The sequence below is a fragment of the Pleurodeles waltl genome, chromosome 1_1 (genome assembly GCF_031143425.1).
Source record: "Pleurodeles waltl isolate 20211129_DDA chromosome 1_1, aPleWal1.hap1.20221129, whole genome shotgun sequence".
Classification (NCBI taxonomy): Eukaryota; Metazoa; Chordata; class Amphibia; order Caudata; family Salamandridae; genus Pleurodeles; species Pleurodeles waltl.
In genome coordinates this window covers 505,800,819-505,824,114 of record NC_090436.1, presented here as the reverse complement: position 1 = coordinate 505,824,114, position 23,296 = coordinate 505,800,819, and the positions used below count along the sequence as shown (strand labels likewise).

Sequence of the window (23,296 nt, the reverse complement as noted above, 5' to 3'; positions counted from 1 at the left end):
TGGCGTGATTTCCCCTGTCTTTTTGCTTCTGCTTCCTGTGCTTTTGACTGTGTGCTGGAGTTTGTTTTTGCTGTTTTTGGTACTCTGGGCACTTTACCACTGCTGACCAGTACTAAAGTGCAAGTGCTCTCTGTGTAAACTGTATTTGTATTTGACTTTTCCCTGATTGGAATATTTGACTTACTAGTAAGTTCCTAGCAAAGTGCACTAGAGGTGCCCAGGGCCTGTAAATCAGATGCTACTAGTGGGCCTGCTGCACTGATTGTGCCACCCACGTGAGTAGCCCTGTAAACATGTCTCAGAACTGTCACTGGAGTGTCTGTGTGTGCAGTCTTGCACTACCACTTCGACCTGGCAAGTGTGCCCACTTGCCAGGCCCTAACATTCCCATTTACTACATGTAAGTCACCCCTAATGTAGGCCCTAGGTAGCCAGGGTACATGTCCTGAAAGTGAAATACTATCAATTCGGCTTTCACTAATGCAAGGCCTATCTCTCCCATAGGTTAACATTGGGACTGCCTTTAAATATCTTTTAAGTGCAGTTTCCCATTGGGAGCAGATCTCGAAATAGAGTTTGGGGTCTCTGAACTCACAATTTAAAAATGATTCACAATTTAAAAATATATCTTGTGGTAGAGTTGGTTTTTAGATTGTCTGTTGGAAAATGCCACTTTTAGAAAGTGGGCATTTTCTTACTTAACCATTCTGTGTCTCTGCCTGCCTGTGGAGTCCACGTTTAGGGCAGACTGACAGTTGGGCTGTTTATGAATTCCCTCTAGACAGTGAAACAAAGTGAGGAGTGTCTGGCATATCCTGATGAGTCTCCTGGGCTAGAGTGGGGAGGGAGTAGCTGACACCTGCACTTGAAAGGGCTGTGCCTGTCCTCACACAATGCAGTCTCCGACCCCCTGGTGTGTGTCTGGGGCCAGGCCTGTGCAAGGCATGATTTTGTGAACAACAGAGACTTTCCTTTGAAGTTTGCCTACTTCAAAGGCAGAAATAGGTATAAGCAGTGGACCCAAAACACCTGACTTTTAGATTACTGCTGGATCAAGGGGTACCTCTGCCAAGGAGAAGAGATGAAAAGCTGCAGGAGGAGTATTGCCCCTTCGCCTGTGAGTGTGCTTTGGTGGATTGGCCTGCAGTTGCTGAGACTTTTGAAGTCTCAGGGCCATCAAAGGCCTCCTCTGCCAGCACCTGGACACCTACCCTGCCAAGTGGTGCCCTATCCAGTCCCTTGAAAGGAGAAGCTGATGGAACCAGGGCTGAAATCCATGCACCGGTGGTGAAAAATGGACACAGCATCTGCTTCGTGGCTGAAAAATGGATGCAACACCCGCTTGTGGCTGCAGAAATCGATGCATCACCCATGCAGCACGGCTCTTCGCCATTGTGCATCAGGATTTTGCATGCATCATCGCTGGGAGTCAAAACCACAGTGAAACTGTACGGGCTCAAGGCTGCCTCTCTGGAAATCGATGCACCACTCTTCTGCAGGAGAGAGAAATGACGCATCCCCTACCTGACTGGAGAAAAATTGACGCACGGACTCACTTGGGAGTCAGGAATCAAATCATAGCTTACTTTTCTGACGCACGCTCACCTGTGCGGCTTTATTTTTGATGCATACCAGGTACTTGGTGTAAAAACAAAGCATCCATTGATTTCTATGGATTAAGACTCTTTTTAATTTAAAAATTCATATCTTGGCTTGTGTATGTTGCTTTTGTTTGATTTAGATAAATATTGGCTATTTTTCTAAACTGATGTTGAGTGCTTTTGTGATGTTCACTGAATTACTGTGTGTGGTGGTACAAATACTTTACACATTGCCTCTGAGATAAGCCTGACTGCTTGTGCCAAGCTACCAAAGGGGTGAGAAGGGGTTGTCTTAGGACTAACTCCCTCACCCTGACTACAGTGAGGGTCCCTGCTTGGACAGAGTGGTAACTGACTGCCAACCAGAGACACCATTTCTAACAGTAAACAAATGATATTTTTACAGAAACGGGCACCGCTGCCACTTCAAAGGAGGCTTAAAACTATAAAGGTAGAAGCGAGAGGGGAATAAGTAAGGAGAACTGATGAGTGGTGGCTGGTGGACCAAAGGTGCCTCCTAAGAAAAAACATTTATGGAGACTCAGGCCCACATTACGATTTTGGCCGTTTTCAGGCAAGAGCGCCCTGCGAAATTCTGCCACCATACTGTCAGTGGTGGCGGTACAGTGACCGCCATGTTACGAGTCACAAAGAACAAACTGCCCAAATACAGCCATAAAACCAACACCACCAGGCCGCCCAACGGTGAAGTGCCGACTGATCTACCGCCAGCCCCGCCACACCGAGCCCATTCCAATCCCCCTGTAAAGAGTCATTTTTCAGCACAGCGACACATGCACAGCGGTAAACCAATGGGGGTCTGCAGCGCCGTGGTACAGAAATGCACTGCCAATAGTAGCCAACACCCCATTGGACAGTTCAAATACCCCATACCTCAAACACATACACACACACCTGCTCACTGCACCATATAACACCCCTCACACACCAACAATCCTGTGCGATTACCATGACCAGCCAGAGAGACACAAGCCACGAAGCACACCCCATACAGAACAAACACCTGCACATTGCACACGTTGCTCACACCGCCACAGCCCACCAACCCCCACACCACCAAACCCCCCGCCCAGCACCCTACCTGCACAGCATAACCCCCAGCATGTCACACCAAAAGCATCCACGGTTCACAGACAATGAGTTGTGGGTCATGGTGGACGAGATCATCAGAGTTGAGCCACAACTGATGGGAGTCCAGATCCTGCAAACATCATTGGCCAGGAAAAAGAAGTTATGGCAGAGCATCATCAACAGGGTCAATTTAGTTGGCACCTATCCACGCACAAGGGAGGATATCAGGAAGAGGTGGAATGACCTCAGGGGGAAAGTCTGTTCCATGGTGGCCAGGCACAGGATCGCTCTGAACAAGACTGGCTGTGGGCCCCCACCTCCACCCCTTGACTTAACATCCTGGGAGGAGAAAGTCTTGGACATCATGCATCCAGAGGGCCTTACTGGAATTGACAAAGGGCTCAGCACTGGTAAGGCAATAATACAACCCCCAGGCACCAACCACTCCTACCCAGCATGCCTACCCACAACCCACCAATCACCTATCCACCAATCCAACACAACTGCAATCCCCCAATTAATCCACACCCCTCCCCTGCATGCCACACCACCCCTCTCCCACCACACCCACACACTCCAGCCCCAATGCACGGATAACGATCACAATGTGAAGAACCACAACTTCCACATTGCATCTCACCCCCACACAGCTAAAATTCACTGTACCAGTTCACAGTGGGACACCTGCATGGACAACCATATCACAGCCCACACCTACTGTTTGCTATAATTGCCTCCCAACACATGGGAATGACAGAAATTCCAACCACCATCCACAACCCACCATGGCACATAGAAACCATGGCACAGTGCCCATAATCAAATCAGTGTCTGCAGCGCTGCAGCTGTCACTGCCATCACTGTGAAGCAAATGAAGCCACTGCATGCACCACACCATGAAAATGACAACTACACATCCACATACAAACTCTCTCTCTTTCCTTCCACAGGTAACCCTGCTACTGCCAGCCGAGGTTGCCAGGCTCAGACAGCCGCCCCATGATCAAGACCCCAATGGATATCTGGATGGGGACAAGTTGCCTGGGCTATCTGGGGCGACTGATTAGTCCACTCCCAGCAGCCTCACCCTGGACACACCAGACTCCCCATCTCATGTGGCTACAACACCTCAGTCAGCCCCTCCTCCTCAAACCTGTGCCCCAGGGACATCTCAGTCAGAAGTGTGCCCCACAGTACAGGGGCCAGAGTCAAGGGCCTGGTGCTACTGGGAGTGGGCACACTGTGCCAGGGGCACAGGCACAGGGAACTAGTGGCAGTGGGAGGGGATCAGTGGCCCAATGGATGGGGCAGACACAACAACTGGCTCTCACCCAAATCCTGGGTGCATACCACCAAACCAAGGACACCATGGGCCAGATCCTCGCTGTTGTGAAGGAGAGCCAGAGGCTGCAGAGTGAATACCATCAGGAGGTTATGCAGCCGTGGCAGACCCACAATACCACCATGGCCTCCATGGCAGGGGTGCTGAAGGGACTCACCACCATCGTGCGTGAGACGATCTCCCACCAGCAGGCCCCTTCCATTAGCCACATCACTTCTGAGCCCTCCAGGTCAGCGGAAGCTAGGGGAATGGAGGCCCTGCCACAGGACTCACAGGACACCAGCACCCCTACTCCTGTAGCCGACGAGCCACCACGCAAGCGAGGAGGTCCAACCATACATCCTGACGGAACTGATGCCAAGACCAAGACCTCCGCCAGGAAGTGACCCTCTCATGAACATTCTCCCTTTTGTGTCACTGAGGCACCCTGTTGACTGTCTACTGTCATGTCTCCGTACTATCATGGCCACCATACTGGACTTAGAATACCCACAGATGGCCAAAGTACTCTTTTGAGCCCACCCGCCATGACCCCACTCGTAACCCCTTGCACTTGTACAACCCAAATAAACACCATTGATCACAATTACTGCCTACGTCTTTTTTGTCATGAGCACGAAAGATACAACTATTACGTGTGCAACAGTTAACCCATTGTCCTGGCAATGTATGTGTGAGTGACAGAGGGGGAACGATATGTAGCAAGAATTACAGTGGAGCAGGCAGTGGCTGGAGAGATGGGTCAACTGAGGCAACAGGTGAAGCAGGGACCAGAGCGCACCACAACAATGTCCTTAAAGTAGAACAAGACAGGGACATCAATCACTATAGGCATCACATATGCCAAATCAACACACATGCACTGTATGTACAGGAAGCCAAGATAGAGATGGCAAGTCAAGTCCAAAAACATATGGCCATTACAAACCAACATTCACAACATACCTCCCACATGGTCCCTCCCTCACAGCAAACAGAGCCACACATTAGGCAGTTCACACTGCCACGAACAGCAATGTTGCACCACCTCCCAATGTCGAATCCCAGTACAGGATGCAATACAGACGAAACCATCTAGTGTAGCACACATATTGTACTGGATCTGGCAGTTCAGGGAACAATGGTCTAGCACATAGATGACACAAGTGCAGCAACACTATAGCAGGATGAGAATAGCACTGACCTGTGCACATGAACAACCAAACTCATGGCCACATTTAACCCCCCCCAAACCACCCAGAGTCTGATCTCCAATATCTCCAGTTAACACAGACAGCAAGTGGTAGCATGGCACAAGGCAGGCAGTGGAATTGGACATTTACCATACATATGACACATAGTGGAAGTATTGTCATATCAGCTCTGCTCTAGAGTCAGCTGCATCCTCATCATCACTTCCCATGTCCCCTTCATCAACCACTGGTACAGCTGCCACCACCGCTGCATCCAGCAATGGGATGTGACATCTCAGGGCCAGATTGAGTGGCATACAGCATGCAACAATGATCTGGCACACTTTCTGTGATGTGCAGACACCGGAATCTGGCCTTTAGCAGGCTAATGGTCCGCTCAATCGCCCCTTCTTGAACTACCGTGGGCTTCATTGTACCTGTTTTCTGCAGCTGTAGGTGGATGCCTCACGGGTGTCAGTAGCCAGGGAAGGATGGGATAGCCAGAGCTACCTGTGTGCACAGATGCAAAAGCCATGGCAGGACCAGGAGGGTGCAGTGCAGGTTGTGAAGAGTGTTGAGAGCAGAGGGGCACAAATATATGAGGATGCATACCGATGAGGCAGGCCCGGTCCCTCTGTAGTGGTGCCATCATGTGTGGGACGGTGCTGTTACGCAGAATGTTGGATTTTACATTTTATATACACTTGTTCACTCCTCCTGGGTGACACCAGGGCAATATAGGTGCCATCTATGGCCCCTAACACATGATGAACATGTGCCCAGATCATAGAAGGCAGCTTTCACAGTGGGCAAATCAGCACGATGTGGGAACCTGATGTAGCTGGCCATATGTTGTGGCAGGGAACATAGGACATCCTTAAGGATGTTGCTGAGCAGAGGCCGTGACATCCCTGCTGCCAAACCCCCTGTCATCTGGAAGGACCCTGAGGCAAGGAAGTGGAGGACTGACAACACCTGTACTGTGGTAGGGATAGCATTGCGATGTTGAATGGCAGGCAATAGTTCCGGCTCCAACTGGGTCACCAGATCAATGATGGTCTGACGGTGCAGACGATAGGTCTGTATGGCGTGTCACTCTTCCAGGGTGGCAAGGTCAACTAGGGGCCTGTACACCACAGCATTCCTCATCCTCAACCTTCCACTGCACCTCTTTCCCACCCTAACCTATTGTTAAAACCGTGGAAACACTGCCCTCCTGGCCGGTCAATTTAACACACCTGTGCACAAAATTTCAGTCAAAAAATCCCTCAACACTTGATTCTGTACTAGGTGATATGATGTTTAATTTACTACTACAATTACATTTGTATGCACTTAGCTTCCACCATTTAAACGTGTTGTATCAGCACAAAAATGAAAGGGTACAATGATTAATGTTGAAAGTAGTAAAACGATTTCTGTATCCTCTCTTAAGTGCCCACAACAAATTATGCACACAATTATTTCCATCATACAAACACTACCACATCATACACAAGCTTCATCAAACCACCACGCCAATAAAGACCAGACACACACACCATCAAATTACACTGACCCACAAACACACTATGATGCATCATCAAATCAAACACAGTAACACTCATATATTCATACATACCCATTTTCACACATGCCATAAAAGACTCCGTCACGCACTAACCATATCAAACACTCATACAAACAGACATATCATCGGACAGAACATACACACCATCATGCCAAACACTCAACATTGTATATACCACCAAGATATTGCAGATAAGTAAGAGTGTGGATTAGTGCATGGATTAATGGCTTCATTGCTGAATTAACAGATAATGAATAAGTATATAAGTAATTGACCAATCCACATAATCGCTCACTCATTCATTTATCTATGTACCCACTAAATCTACCTCACATTCATACATCAACCCACCCACACAGACACTTACATTTATCAACTAATGAAGTACTTCCACTGTGTGTGTCTGTGTGTGTGTGTTTGCACGTGTGTGCATGTGTACTTGTGTGTGTAGTTTACACAATGCAAATGCAGAAAATAGACCAGGAAAAGAAATGGCACAGTTTTCATGTTTTTAACATTCAACACCTTTGACCCCCTACTATTTCATGACAGTCTGAAACTTTCAGTAGTAATCAACAGATAGTGCTAAACTGTTTTCCTGGTTATCATAAACCATATCCACCTGGTCAAAATGGCTACATTCATCTCCAGATTTTCTGCATTACATTTGTAATTATTTACATATCTCACCAAGATCTTACATTCATATGATACTGCATAAATAATATACAGGAACAATATGCAGATACATCTTACGCTTCAAGGCAACACTGCCATCATATTAAAAATATCAAATTTTCTAACATATGTATACCACTGGATGTAGAGAAAAGTACTATGGCTGAGTGAAGAGAAAACAGACATTCTGATCCTGGAGATGGCTAACCCAGCATACCTGTGTTTACACTGCGTTAAGACCCTGAGCTTGTCACACTACCTGTGGTAAAAGCCAAATAATCTTGTTTTTTAGTGTAGAATAACTAGCTCATTTTCACTCCATCAATAAATGTTGTCTGCAAATCTGCTTTCCATCTGCTAAGAGATGCTCTTTCATTCTTTCACCACTCACAGAATATTACCATAATTCAATCACCAAACTTCAAACAGTCCAGAATCAAGTTCTTACCCTTCTGTTTGACCTCACATGACATGATTATATCATGCCAGTTCTGGACTCTCTCCACTAGCTCCCTATAGAGAAAATAACAATCTTTGGACCTCTTTGTATCGTCCATAAAACCTTATCTGGCTAATCACTGATCTACATAGCAAAGTTGTTTCATTTTCCCTTTCAATCTAGAAATTTAAAATCAGCAAACCATAACACTAACATAACCATTCCACAGGTCTCCAACAAGAAACTTGTAGCTAGAATCATTCCTATATAGTGATGATCAACTTGGAACTCCCTCCCAGTTCATCTTTGACTATACACTAACTTTCTCAGGCACAGAAAGTCACTTCAATCCAACTCTCTAGGCAGATAGCTGGGCAAACCTAGACACATAATTTTTAGTAGCTCTCTCCTGCTTTGATAAAGTCCTGCTACAAGCTGCTTTCATACCTAAAACCAACTTCTGCTTTCCACCTAGATTCTCATCATACTTTGTCATTATTATTATCAGCATACATATCCAGGGTTATGTATAACTAAATAATCTGTCAACTGTTTTCCATACTGATATCTGATCATATGTGCTCAAAGACTAGGTGGTCTGTAGTGTGTGTTCAAAACACCTCATGTACACAAAACGGTTGCATGTCCGCTATGTAGTTTTCATGTATATTGGCAGTTGGTAGGAATTTAAATTTTTTACCAAAACGAACTACATTTTGATTTTCTTTTCCCTGACAGCCGTATCCAGTGCTTCAGTGGAAAATATTTTTAATTTTTTTGAGAACATGTTAAAAAAAGTTCAAATGTAACAACAACAGGACAATAAAGACTACTACTTATATAATACAAAAAATTTTTAAGTAGCGGTATTAACCATAACACTCAATTTAATATTCTTCATGTTGCCTGAACAGATGAAAATATTTGTGCAAGAACACTTTGAAGATCAGCCTTACCTCCTCCCTCTGGATTAAAAAGTTCAACTCTGAAAGATTTAGCAAGCTCTGGGACAGAGTCGTCTGTGATGTTGACAATGATGTGCTTGTATCTTTCTCCTGGCTCAAATTCCAAGTTTCCTGAAGCTTCCTAAAACACAAAATATGTTACCTTACTGCATATAAAATTATATGACAAACAGGGTAGCAATTCTGCCTTCCAAATCTCTGTCCTCAATTGAAATTTAATGTCAGTGATATATTTAAACTTTATAGCAAAAGAAACAAATGTAATGATGTGAATCACAATACACATTGCAACTATTTTAATGTTTACACATTTTCAGGTATAGACAAGATACCTTAGAGCTGCAGTGCCACAAAGTTTACTATTCATTTTGGAGGATGTAATCTTACTATTTAAAAATACAGTCTGGTTAGGTCACAATGCAGTTGTTTTAACCTATTTTGTTTTCTTTTGTAAAACAGTATTATTCAGTACAAAGATACAGTTAGCAACAATGTACACATTTAAAAAAAAAAAAACAAGTCTGTCAGCAGAGCTGCGTTATAACAATTTCCATATTGGTGGATTCAGTGATAATGCTACATGACTGGTTGTGGACAAATCATATGATTCACAGTTCATCACATTAAGTCCAACTTTTTGCACCTGTTCTGGAACCAGGTCGGGATTAGGCCCACAATCTCATTTTATGAAAGTCTGGAATGATGGCCATATTATTTTGAATTTGTCCTTCCTACCTTGGACCTCTGTGGTCAATCTTTCAAAAATATAAATGTTCCAAGTTTTTCCACACCAGACATGGGGTGGGGGAAGGGGGATGTGATGGGTTGTTTCCAAAACTAGACCACTACCAGTCTGGTTGCTACCAGAAGGTGAGTGACTAGTTTGCCTCTAGTGTGGTTAAGGGATATTTGCTGTGTTCCCCTGCTTCCCCCAGGAGTATCAGTATTGGCTATAGAGGGAGTGGTACCCCCATCACCCCTGCAATTTGGACAATAATCTACTTCCAGCATGTCTGAATAAAAGGGCAGGAGTGTGCAGCAATGTGCCTCTCTCACTACAATTTCTCCAACATGTATCCTGACCACCAAACATTGATTGTAGCCTTGTTGGGAAAGGGTAAACCGGCGGTCTCCCGCCGGTTTACCACTGCCCCTTGGAATCCTCCAAGGCGGCGCAGCTTGCTGCACCGCCGAGGGGCCCCGCGACCCCCCCTACCGCCATCCGGTTCCCGGCGGGCGGACCGCCGGGAACTGGATGGCGGTAGGGGGGGTCGGAATCCCCTCGGCGGTGCAGCAAGCTGCGCCGCCTTGGAGGATTCCAAGGGGCAGTGGTAAACCGGCGGGAGACCGCCGGTTTACCCTTTCTGACCGCGGCTGAACCGCCGCGGTCAGAATACCCTCGGGAGCACCGCCAGCCTGTTGGCGGTGCTCCCGTGGTCGGTGGCCCTGGCGGCCACCGGCCGCCAGGGTCAGAATGACCCCCATGGTCTGTATCACATTGTGAAATGTGTGAACTCTTTGTGGACTTAGAGTGGCAATCCCTTTTGCTGTGTTGATTGTTGCTCCTAAGTATTGCTGTGTTTGACACGGCAGAAGGTGTGACTTTGTGTAATTGATTGAGAAACCTAGTTTGTGGAGGATTTCTATGACATATTTTGTGTGTTGTGAACACCGTCTTAGCGTGTTGGTTTTGATTAACCAATCGTCTAGGTACGGGAACACATGTATTTGCTGCCTTCTGATATGTGCAGCTACTACTGCTAGCATTTTGTAAAAACTCTTGGTGCAGTTGTTATTCCGAATGGCAACACTTTGAATTGGTAATGTATCCCTTGGAATACAAACCTTAGGTACTTTCTGTGTGAAGGATGTATTGGTATATGGAAATATGCATCCTTTAGGTCTAGTGTTGACATGTAGTCTTGTTGTTTGAGCAGTGGGATTACGTCTTGTAATGTAACCATGTGAAAGTGATCTGATTTGATGTAGGTATTTAATGTTCTGAGATCTAGTATAGGTCTCAGACTCTTGTCTTTTTTGGGTATCAGAAAGTACAGGGAGTAAACTCCTTGGTTTATTTGTTGTTTTGGTACTAACTCTATTGCTTCTTTTTGTAGCAATGCCTGAACTTCTAGTCCTAGAAGATCTATATGTTGTTTTGACATATTGTGTGTTTTCGGTGGGATGTTTGGAGGGAATTTGAGAAATTCTATGCAATAACCATGCTGGATAATTGCTAAGACCCAAGTGTCTGTTGTTATTTCCTCCCAATGTTTGTAAAACTTGGTTAGTCTCCCCCCCACAGGTGTTATGTGTTGGGGATTTGTGACCTTGAAGTCACTGCTTGTTTGGAGGAGTTTTGGGACTTTGGAACTTTCCTCTATTCCTTTGAAATTGTCCCCCTCTATATTGTCCCCGAAAACCTCCCCGCTGATACTGGCTCTGGTAAGTGGGCTTTGTTTGTGAGGTTGTGGCTTCTGTGGTTTGCCCTCGAAACCCCCCTCGAAATTGTGTCTTTCGAAACGTGCCTCTGCTCTGTGGGGAGTAGAGTGCGCCCATGGCTTTGGCCGTGTCAGTGTCTTTCTTAAGTTTTTCGATCGCAGTGTCCACCTCCGGCCCAAACAACTGCTGTCCGTTGAATGGCATATTCAGCACAGCTTGCTGTATCTCTGGTTTAAATCCTGATGTACGCAGCCATGCATGTCTCCTTATTGTTACAGCTGTGTTGACAGTTCTAGCAGCTGTGTCTGCAGCATCCATTGCTGACCGTATCTGATTATTGGAGATACCCTGTCCTTCTTCTACTACTTGCTGCGCTCTTTTTTGGAACTCCTTGGGTAAATGTTCAATAAGGTGTTGCATCTCATCCCAATGGGCCCTATCATATCTGGCTAGCAAAGCTTGCGAATTTGCAATACGCCACTGGTTTGCTGCCTGTGCCGCCACCCTTTTGCCTGCAGCATCGAATTTTCGACTTTCTTTATCTGGAGGTGGTGCATCTCCTGAAGTATGAGAGTTGGCTCTTTTGCGCGCTGCTCCCACTACAACAGAGTCTGGTGTTAGCTGTTGTGTAATGTACACTGGGTCTGTTGGCGGCGGTTTATATTTTTTATCTACTCTTGGAGTAATGGCTCTCCCTTTAACAGGCTCCTCAAACACTTGTTTGGAGTGTTTTAGCATTCCGGGTAGCATAGGAAGACTCTGATATTGGCTGTGTGTGGACGACAGTGTATTAAAAAGAAAGTCGTCTTCAATGGGCTCGGAATGAAGGCTGACATTATGAAATGCAGCTGCTCTTGACACAACCTGTGCGTAGCCTGTACTATCCTCTGGTGGCGATGGTTTAGCTGGATAGCATTCTGGACTATTATCTGACACTGGTGCGTCATAAAGGTCCCATGCGCCAGGGTCATCTTGACTCATTCCTGTATGAGTTGGGGATTGCATCATTGGTGGAGTGGCTACTGGTTATGGTTGCGGAGAGTGATGTGGGGATGGTGGCGGTGTTACTTGTTTAGCCACCTTTGCGTGTGGCTGTTTGTCTTTGTCTTGGAAGGCAAGCTTGCGTTTAATTTTGACTGGAGGAAGAGTGCTGATCTTCCCTGTATCTTTTTGAATAAAGAGCCGTCTCTGTGTGTAATCTGGCTCTATTGACTGTAATTCCTGTCCAAATCTATGTGTCTTCATTTGTGTGGACAGTCCTTGTTCCTCAGTGTAGGAACTTTTTCCGAGGCCGGATATTTCGGTACCGAAACCTTTTCGGCTGCTTTTTTCGGCTCCGACGAAACCTTTTTTACTTTCGGCGTCGTGCTCTCTCGGTGCCGACCCGTTTTGGTGCCGCTGTCTCGTGCCGAATCTTCTCTGAGCCACTATCTCGGGCCCGAGATTGCTGTGTGCCGGTATCTCGACCGGAGTCGGATGACTTCGACACCAGCTCGCCCTTTTTCGGTGCCGATGAACGGTCACCTACTTTTCGGGTTAAGCCATGGCCTGTTGGCGGTGGCGTCCCCTGGGCTTTAGCGCTTTTCTCGTGAGTTCTTGGTTTCGACGTCTCACTCACGGTTTTCGGCGTTTCCTCGGGATCGATCTCCTCAGAGTCCGACTCCTGGGTGGAGAATGTTTCTTCCTCCTCCTCGAAACGCTCTTGTCCTGTCGGCGCCGACGCCATTTGCAGTCTTCTTGCTCTTCGGTCCCTGAGTGTCTTGCTGGACCGAAACGCTCAACAAGCCTCACAAGTATCCTCCTTGTGTTCTGGTGACAAACACAAGTTACAGATCAGATGTTGATCTGTATATGGATACTTGTTATGGCATTTTGGACAGAAGCGGAATGGGGACCATTCCATCAGCCTTGAAGAGACACGTGGCCGGGCCGACCAGGCCCCGACGGGGATGGAAGAAAACCCCGAAGGGCCACAGGAGCTCTTCTTAATTCGGTGTCGATCTGTTGTAACTAACCCGATACTGAACGCAAACAATACCGACGATTTTTCCGAGATTCTAACTAACTTTCCGACCCGAAACACGGAGCGAAAAGGAACACGTCTTAACCCGATGGCGGAAAAAAAACAATCTAAGATGGAGTCGACGCCCATGCGCAATGGAGTCGAAATGGGAGGAGTCCCTCGGTCTCGTGACTCGAAAAAAGACTTCTTCGAAGAAAAACAACTTGTAACACTCCGAGCCCAACACCAGATGGCGGGATGTGCACAGCATGTGTATCTGCAGCTACACATGCCATCGAACAAATATATATAGTTATATATAGCATTTGTATAGTGCTTACTACCACTGATGAGGCGTTGAAGCGCTTGACGGTGAGTAGCACACTACTCAGAGCCTACCTAGTTAGTTGTTAGTCAGTTGGTTATTGGGATTAGTATGCATGCTGTGTGGGGGCTTGTTTCGTTTGATATCACTACTAGAGGGGGTACATGAGGCACAATTACTAGCTGAAATTAATATTGGTATGGTTTCAAAAGAGCTTTAAGGCAGATCGTTATGAAAGTTTTAGAGTACCTTGTATACAGATGAGGGAGAAAGAAGGTAGGTAGAAAGAAGCAGAGGTTCGATTTAAAAAACATAAGTGCTTGGAAGGTCAGTTTTTCATGCAGGAGTTTAAGGGATACAACAGGTTGAGATTTTTTGTGTGCAATTTGTGGATGTAAATCTGTTGAAAGAAACAGTTTCATTTAAAGATACTTCTCACAGTAAAAAAAGGAAGCACAGTGTGACAAATAAGAGCATCTTTTTATATACCCACTACACCATATTAAATACTATACTATAAAAGTACTGGAGTTCATGCAAATTATATGTGCCATAAACAAGATAGTATAAAAAGTGTTTGTAAACATCCATCAACTCGAAAATATAACAACAGTAACCATTGCTATATTCAGTGCCAGGTTTGTCACTCATTCAGTGCCTGGTTTGGAAGGCGCCTGAACCTGAAGAGCACCCCAACATAACAGACATCATGTGCAGAAGAATGGATGCGTCTGTGGTCACCTGCTCCTGCTATGATCCACCTTGCCTCGTAGTCGGACAGCAGGTGGGGTGGCACAAGGAGTATCAGAGGTGAGTGGTCAGTCGACAAATGTGTTGCATAGTTGGAAGGAGCCCACAAAGTCACCACTCATCGCGTCTCAAAGTCGCTGCTTGCACAAGACACCATTTTGCTTTCTATAAATTTTTAATACCGGCGCAAACACAGAGGACACAACAAGATGACAGTCGAGCTCCCCATACCACTAGCATTTACAGTGGGGCAAGAACCCATCTTTGTGTAGTCGGAGAGGTGACTAAACTCAGTTATGAAGAATTTTGAAAAAGGAATATTTCAGTCTTGCCTTCTTCAGAAGCATATCATGGGAAGTGAGTAAAGTAGACTAGTTTTCCAAGGTGTAATCAAGGTGTAGTGCAGGGTAACAAAAGTCCCACAGAGTACGCTGTACAGGGGTGGGAGTGTATATGATCTGTCAGGATTCCATAGAGGCCCAACACCACTCCTCTAAATCTTCACAGTTTTTTAAGGTGGGACAGCACCAGAGGTGTTGGCATTATACAATGGGTCTCTACCCACTTACCCAGGAAAACCATTGGCTATTTAATTATGTTACCAATGTTTTGTGGCGCTTAAACCAAAATCATACTCCAATACAAGAAAGGGCTTCAGATTATCACCTTCAGTAAGATGCTCCACTCATATCATACTGACAGAGTGCCATGGACTTCAAAACTGAATCCTGTAATGGCCAGACCTGCATTGCACCACAGAAGCGCTGAGGCATAAAACAATAACTCAGTCTTAAAGTGGTTATGGGCAAGCTTCCAATGCAGCAGCATGGTCAGTACTACCAGATTTTCAGCCATTGGAGGTAGTGGTTTATATTATTTTTATTTCAGAAGACCAGCGACAATGGCACTGGTAGCAGAGCACCACACCACATTTCCCCCAGTTTTCTTTCTACCCTAAGAACTCTGAAAACTAATAAAGGAAGGACAGTAATATAGGCAATCGCTTGTCAGTATCTATAAACATCAGAAGGATATCATCAGCATAAAGGGAAGCTATGATAGGGCCTGAGAAGAAACATATTTAATTACTGTTGATACCATGTAGCAGATGCTAGCAGTTCCAGAGCAAGGGATTATAGAAGAGGGGAAAGAGGGTGTGTCAGAATAGGATGGGACCAGAAACTGCTACATTTTATCTGAGAAGTCTGGGAATGGTACAGCCATCATACTCTTGAGATGATGTCTTGGCCTAGGTGAAACCTGTACAAAAGTCTGTACAGAAATCCACACTTCCTCAAATGTTTTCTCACCCTCAAGGGAGACAGCAAATACATCTTCCTCCAAATCCTTGTATTACCATAACAACTGAGCATGGGTTATCAGATGAGTATCTTGGAAAATCCTAGAACAGAGGCCACCTGTGTGATGAATCAAGGAAGGGATAACCTTACTCAATCTGAATGCGAGGATTTTGGCCAGTATTTTAATATCTACGTCCGAAGTAGAGATGGGTCTATAGCTCCCACAAGCCAACAAATCTTTCCTCTCCTTGAGTTTACAATGGCCATATTAGATACAGGTTCAAGGGATTTGGTGTTTTCTGCTTTCTTACAGACCTTGTAGAGCATGGGAGCCAAGTGAGCATTGCATGTTGCAAAGAATCCTCCAGTGCAGCCATCCTTCCCTGGGTATGTGCAGGTTGGCAAGTTGAAGAAGGCATTGTTAACCTCATCTGTGGTGACCTCAGCACTCAGAAGATCATGACCTTTGCCACTTATTGAAGGTAGATAAAGAGTGGGCATTAATTCCCTTTCTACTGGTGATTCTTTCATCTGGGTGTGGCCCATAAAATGACGCTAAATACTCTGAGATGTTATCCAGATGTGTTGATGTGTTACCAAGCAGTCTTGAGCATCCTCAATCACAGGCGTAGCTACTGAGTCCCCCTGCTGCCTTTAGCTGGTATGGCAGCATGCTGTAAGCTTTCTCACTTTGCTCACAATGTCTCTGCTTGAGCCTCAGCAATGCCTTTTCAGCCACACTGTGAAAAGAGCACTGAGGGCAAATTTATCTGCATCCATTCAGCAAGGAGAGGTTATCGATACACAGCAGGTTCAAGCAGGCCAAATTTCATGTTTCTCTGATGAAACCTTCATGTGAATAGTCTGTCGTTATAAGGATATGCTAGCAGTTTTGGAAGAAAGGGCCTTCTTTGTTTTTGACAGCTTTCCGCATGTAATAGCCATTTGGTGTCTCAACAGGCAGCTCTCAAAGGCTTTGCTTGTCAGACGTCTGGCCGACTCAAGATCTCTGTCTATGTGCTTGCATACAATTAAGTGGTTCAGGGAATTGTAGATCCAGCAATCACGGTAGAAAGTCCTTCAGGAATGCTATCATGTTTCCTTCCTCAAGTGATTTGGTAAATTGAGTCTCAGGTGCCATAGTCCTGTATCCCAATCCGATTCGGTATGCAGTTGTCTCTTAAAATCAGCCAGTCTCCTATCATCCAAGTGTTTATGCACAGATGTAAAGTCAACTCTTGTGGAATTAACCTCTGAGAACACTTCATGGTGTCGAACAAGCCTAGGTTGCAGCTTGTGACTGAGATCTCCTTTATAAATCTGTACATAATAATCTCAAGCATTTTAGAGGAGTGTTGATGGGTAAACTGCTTGTTGCCAGAAATGGCCTCCAAATAAAGAGGTTGTTTAGCCAACTTAGGAGGTGACAGGAGGGTAAGGAGAAACGGAATAGATTTGGGATTGCAGAGAAGAATTAGGGGATTCAAAATTTTCACTGTAGGACAATTTGCCAGACATCAGCAAATAATACAGTGGCTGAGAGGAGAGAGCTTTCCCAGGTCTTCAAAATGGTAGCTCCACCAGACAGAGGACACTAAATCAGTTTTATGAGCCCAGTTTCCCAGTTATGAATAATAAAGAAGGGAGACAAAGAGCAAAGAGAGGCATTGAAAGTTATTCGCTAAGAGGCAGATTCTGGCCGCATCTAAGATGGGCAACTCCTGTTGAGATGGTTTGGTCAACTGGCACCTTCATTCATAATCCTCAGTCCCTGGATAATGAAACACCACAGGATCAGGCGGAAATGCAACTGAAGCATGAGGGGGGACTCACATACCCTGCTAGAGATAAAGCAACTACGCTGCTGGTGTCCCAGAGTGAAAAAGAGCACAGATGGGAAGGCTTGGCATCTGACTGCTGCCTGGATAGTGCACATCAGAACACACACTGCCTTTGAAGTAAAGCACAAGCCCCAGCTGAGGAGACTGAATGGCAAGATACACTGTCTCAGGCTGGCAGGGCCAATTCTGATAAGTGGCAGAGATGAAGGGAGAGCAGTTTGACCAAACATGATCAGCAATCAGTCTTATGCCTGGAGGCCTTGCACCTGTCAAAAATTGAACAGTATACTACTGGAGGACTACACTAAGCTGTGTGACCCATGATTGAGTTTGCATGGAGGGAACCTACATCAGGGAGAAGGAAAGCTACATTGTGGGCACTGTTATGGCAATAAAAATGACTGCATGAATAGTAAGCACTTAGAGGGGAGCAGATGCTATCGGACATGGGCTGAACCAATGGAGAATTGTGACATAGGATTCTATCATCCTGAAGGAAGTGGGTAATTCCTAATATCATTGGTCTGCGGTAGAAGGATCAAATAGCACCTGTGCACCAGCAAAATTATTACATGGGACTGTGCTCTCTAATATAAAGTTTCATGGCACTATTAATGATTAAGATACGCTCTCAATGTTGACGCATAAATTGGAATCAACTAATTGCGACCCCTTTGTCAAGAGGTCCCTGTGAGAAACTTTTTTATACTCTTCTTGTAGCCACATGTCCAGTTTCTCCCAAAAGGGCATAAGTAAGCAGGTATATGCAGATAACCCAGACTGTGGAGATGATGCAAAACTGGCAACATTGACCCAGTGAACCAAATCAAAACTTTTATGTCCCCTGACTGGTAATGACTGATACACAGGATCCTGTAGGCCATGCACCAAGAACCAGGCTCCGACTGACACCACCATGTGGAGAAAGATGTGTGGCGTGGTAGGAATGGGTCACTACCAGTGAAAGGAAAGACCAGAGGGACATTAGAGAGAACCTCCCAGAGCTCCTCCTCTAGCCCAATATACCCCATCCACCACCCACGCCCCCACCTCTTCCCACCATCTCGCATTTCAAAGGCCAAAAGGTAATGTAATGCACCAACTTCCCTCCCAAAAATTTGTAGGAGGAAAGCCAAAACAACGGCTCTACAACATGGCTGAGATCAGCTTGGAAACATTGGTGAGGGAATTGGCCTCCATTATAGATACTGTAGATTTCATATGAGAAGACACTAATTCATGGCAAGGGAATTAAAGTCGCTATGGGGGTCCTGGTATGGGCCAGAATATTTAGCTACTATGCAGAAAGTTAGTGGAGGTGGAAGACATAGCAGAAGCATAATGTCTGTTTCATGGGCATATCAGAGGAGGCAGAGACAGACAATTTGGATGGTTTCTTAGCATATTTTCTTCCAGAGCTCACAGGTAAAATCTGACAGAAACAGGACAGCATATCAACAAATTAAGAGCATGTCTATTGTGATACCATCAGGCTAAACAGCACATCGTGCCTAAAATACATCACAATGGGCCCCTCAACTATAAAGACCCTACAATATATATGGCTGCTGATTTTTCCCATGACACTATGTTCAAGAGGAAAAAAATCATGGCACACAGACCTATGCTGTAGAAACTTCACATTCAATATGATTTATTGGAGCCATCCACAATGTTGCTCATAATGAATGATACAAATAAGGAATTTGATGTGCTGGAAGACCTGGATATCTTGACCCTCGTGGACACCATGGATATGGGTACCACGAAATCAGCATAAGTGGCGGGCAGGTCAAACAAAGGATGGACATCCTCCCAGATCATGGATGCACCCAGATGTTAATGTTAAGAGCTTAAATAGTACGACAGCTACCCCACTGGGGTTTCCTGGTGCTTAAGTAACAGATTGAGCGTTCCCCAAACTATATGATTCAAAACAACCAAGTTTTTAGTTGTCTGCAAAAAGTAAAAGAGAAGGGCAGAATCTCAAATGTTCCAGAAGGGGGTTCTAGTGCTTAGGGCTGAGATGTGCAAAGGAACGACCTTCCTTGCAAGCCTTTCTAAATCTAGGAACGGTGCAGAGACATAGATTGCTTGAGTGGAGTGAACAGACCGATTGATAAGGCTTTATCAAATCCATTATGTGCAGTCCCTGCCCTTGCTTTAAAAACATAGCACAGGGCTTTAAATTGAATGTGTTTCTCCACTTTGAGCCAATGGAGCTCACAAAGGAGGGGAGTGGCCGATTCCTGGTTTGGCAATTTATATGTCAATTTGGAGGCCTTATTCTCAACCACCTATAGGCATCTATCTATTTATCCACTTCCAAAGACAAGATATCCCTGTAATCAGGTGGAGACATAATGAGTTCCTGGATCACAGTTCTTTGAGCAAACAGCTGAAGTATCTAGATGAACTTTCATAGCCATTTTGAAGTTAAAAAAATATTTTGCAGGAACCTTTTCCACCCGAGACTTTATGGACAGCTTTGAGTCCAGCAAGGATCCTGACTTTGGGAACTGAGGCAGGCATAGCACCTAGGGTCCCAACCAACGCTGCGATCCCCAGAGAGAGACGGGGTTCTTACCAAGTACCAGCATCTCTGCCTCATCTCCATTAGGCTTCAGTGAGTTGTTATTCATCCAAAAGCCAACTTGAGACATACAGGAGTTCAAAGACGTTGCATTGTGGTCCTGAGTGGGTGACAAGGAAAAGATGATTTAAGTGTCATCCGCATATGAAGCTATAGTGAACCTACATCATTCTACCAGGTCAGCTCAGGGGTGAGCCTAGGTGTTTAAAGATGGCCAGGATTAAGGCAGAGCCTTGGGGAACACCCAAAGTCAGCATATAAAATGTGGAAAAGGCGTTTCCCAAATTAACCTGAAAAGTACAACTCTTTAAAAAAGATAACATCCAAGAAAGAGACATACCTTGAAGTCCCAGTTGAACCAATGTCATCAACAGCGTATTATGAGACATATTGAATGCTGCACTAAGATTCAGCAAGATCAGCACCAATGTCTCATCCACATCAAGGAGCCACCTAAGATGTTCTGTGGCCCCAAGGAGGGCAAATACTGCCTCCAAACGATGGAGGCTAGAAAACATGCGGGAAAGATAGAGATCAAAGGGGCGACTTGCACTTTAAGACGCAGAGACAAATCCTGCTCTCCACTACAGGTCAAACCAGACACCAATGGAGGCTGGGACAGGAGTGGAGGGTCTGGTGCCTCTAAGACAGCTTTCAGGTTAAGATCTGTCCATTACTATAAGTTCCACATGTGGGAAAGTAAAATCACATGAGTCAATACCTTGCTACTGGGGACTGTATAAACAAGCATTTGCAGTGCAATGGGTCTCACATATGTTCGACTTAGATCTATTAGCGATGTAAAGTCCTAACCGGACATTTCTTGCCACGTAAATTGAAAATGAAAAGTAATACAGTTTCACATAAGCGAGACAATTTAAAGCACCCCACCTTGAGCGTGAAGGAGCACACAAATGGAAACAGAAGTCTGCTCGCAGTCAAACATATCGGCAGTTATGCAATTATCTATGTAACAGGGTCGATGTCATGCAAAGCGCTCGACTACTGCTCAGCGAGATCGCACTGCGTAGGAAATAAAAATAAAAATAGCACAGAAGCCATGCGGAAAACATGGAGCCTCGTATGTTTTCAGTTTACCGGTGCTGTCGAGGAGGGCTAAACACCATAAAAGGCATGAAATATGTATGCCTTTCACAAATGAAATCAATTGAATTTTAAAAGGGAAGCCCACGAACCAACGAAACTGATGGACATGACATGGGCGTGGTTAAAAGCCCACAGAGAGATTACAACAGGGGCCAGAGTGCTTGTGCGCTCGACCATAAAAGTGGATGATGGGGCACCTGGTCATAGTGCTAGGACTCAAACATTTACCTTGTACTTATGCGCTTGACACAGATGTTACCCATGAGGAGATCAACTCTGTGAGACTGCCCTCATTGCCGTTTGGTCAAAACAGCTAACTAAGGTGCTGGATAGTGTTGGGTGGGGTGGGTGTTGGCAGGAAAGCTTGCTCATTTAAATAAGTTGGTTGCTAATTACTTATTAGCAGATGGTACATTTGAATTGTGTAAAGTTTAAAAATTTTGTTTTGTGTTATTCCTAATACCATTGCACTGTGTGCAAATTTTAATACACACTAGTGCTAACTTGCTGCTGGACTGGGTCTGAATAGTTATCATAATTAGAGTACATATATTCACAGAGAACATCAATTGGGCTCACCTGTTTAGAGGCAGCTTATATGGTCGAAGTTTGTGACATTATACCTGCAGGATATCCCAGCAAACCATAATTATGGCAGGCAATGCACTGGAAACATGACAGCATGAACATGACCTAAGAATTTCAGGTTAGTTTCATTAAGTGTAAATGGTTTGACTCACTATGTCAAAATGCCTTTAGGTATACTGCCACAAAATCCCTTGACACAGCCTTGCTCAAGAAGACAAATCTCTCATACAAAGTAAGACAAGTTGAAGAGGGATTGGGAGGATAAAGTGTTCAGAAGTAGCATTGCCAGTATACAAGCTAATGTCCTAATAACTTCTAGTGACCCCATCACCCTCAAAAGAACTATGGTGTTGCTCTTCTATGGACAGATCAAATTAGCAGGAATGTTTTTGCAAAACTAAAACCAACGGACTGGATTCTGGTAGTGGGATCCGTACATGCTCCTAGCCATGAAAAGGCCACTTTCTTCTTAATCTTATCAATAGACTTCACAGAATTCAGACATGCAAAGCAAGCAGCGGGTGGTGACTAGAACTCAGGCATAGACTACAATGTAGACAGATCAGGCCCAATTGACAAGGGCTGTGGGCAATGCTTACAGACATTAAGCAGCATAATGGTGTGATAGACCACCCAAGGTAGGGAATACACCATCCTCTCTTGTGTGCATGGGACTTGCTTAAGAATTGATTACTTTCCCATAAATCATTTGTCTCTTGCTCTGTTGAAGAACTATAAAATAGTGGAGGGAGGAATCTCAGATCCTGCTCCAGTATTTCTAGAAATAGATCAAGGCCACATTTTACACACCTTAAAGTGCTAGTGATAAGAACATGTCCACCTATAAGCTACCCGTGGACAAACGGAAACAACACCAGTACCTGGATGACAGCAAACATTCTGGGCCTGATTTAGAGTTTGGCAGATGGAGTTACTTTGTAACAAATGTGAAGGATATTCCGTCCACCGTATTACAATTCCAATATATCCTATGGAAATCATAGTACAGTGTGTGGGATATGTGCCACGTTTGTGACAGAGTAGCCCCAAACTCTAAATAGGGCCCTCAGTTTCTGCATCCAAGTTTTAAGGGCTGCAAGAAAAATCTCCATATCTGGAGAACTGAGAGACTCTACCCAGAGGAAAGGAGCTTCCCAAGAGAAACTCGTACATCAGGAGTGATATTCAACTTGACTAAAAAATACACCAAGCACCCAAACCCACAATCGCCACTTCTCTACACAGGATGAATATGCCCAGGAGGGCCTCAAAAGCGACATTACAAACAAGAGGGAAAAACCGATTGACTCCTGGCACTGCGGCTACACCAGCAAGAGGCTATCCAAGCTATACTAGCAGTGCACAGCCAAAGTGGTCTAGTGGTTACACACTTAATAGCCATAGGAGACACTTTTGCCCAATTTCTAAATGGTTTATATAGTTCAGAAGTATGTGAATACCAGCAGAATGAACAGGTGTTCTTGCAGG

The 23,296-nt window shown here is 45.1% G+C and overlaps 1 protein-coding gene across 1 annotated transcript in view; it reads right to left on the bottom strand.

The window, feature by feature from the left end:
• Positions 1–23,296, bottom strand: part of ADGRV1 (adhesion G protein-coupled receptor V1) — a 2,003,619-nt gene that overhangs the window by 1,489,195 nt on the left and 491,128 nt on the right. The window contains exon 25 of the mRNA XM_069225272.1: positions 8,851–8,980. Within this exon, the coding sequence (XP_069081373.1) occupies positions 8,851–8,980 (130 nt within the window). The remainder of the gene's footprint in view (positions 1–8,850; positions 8,981–23,296) is intronic.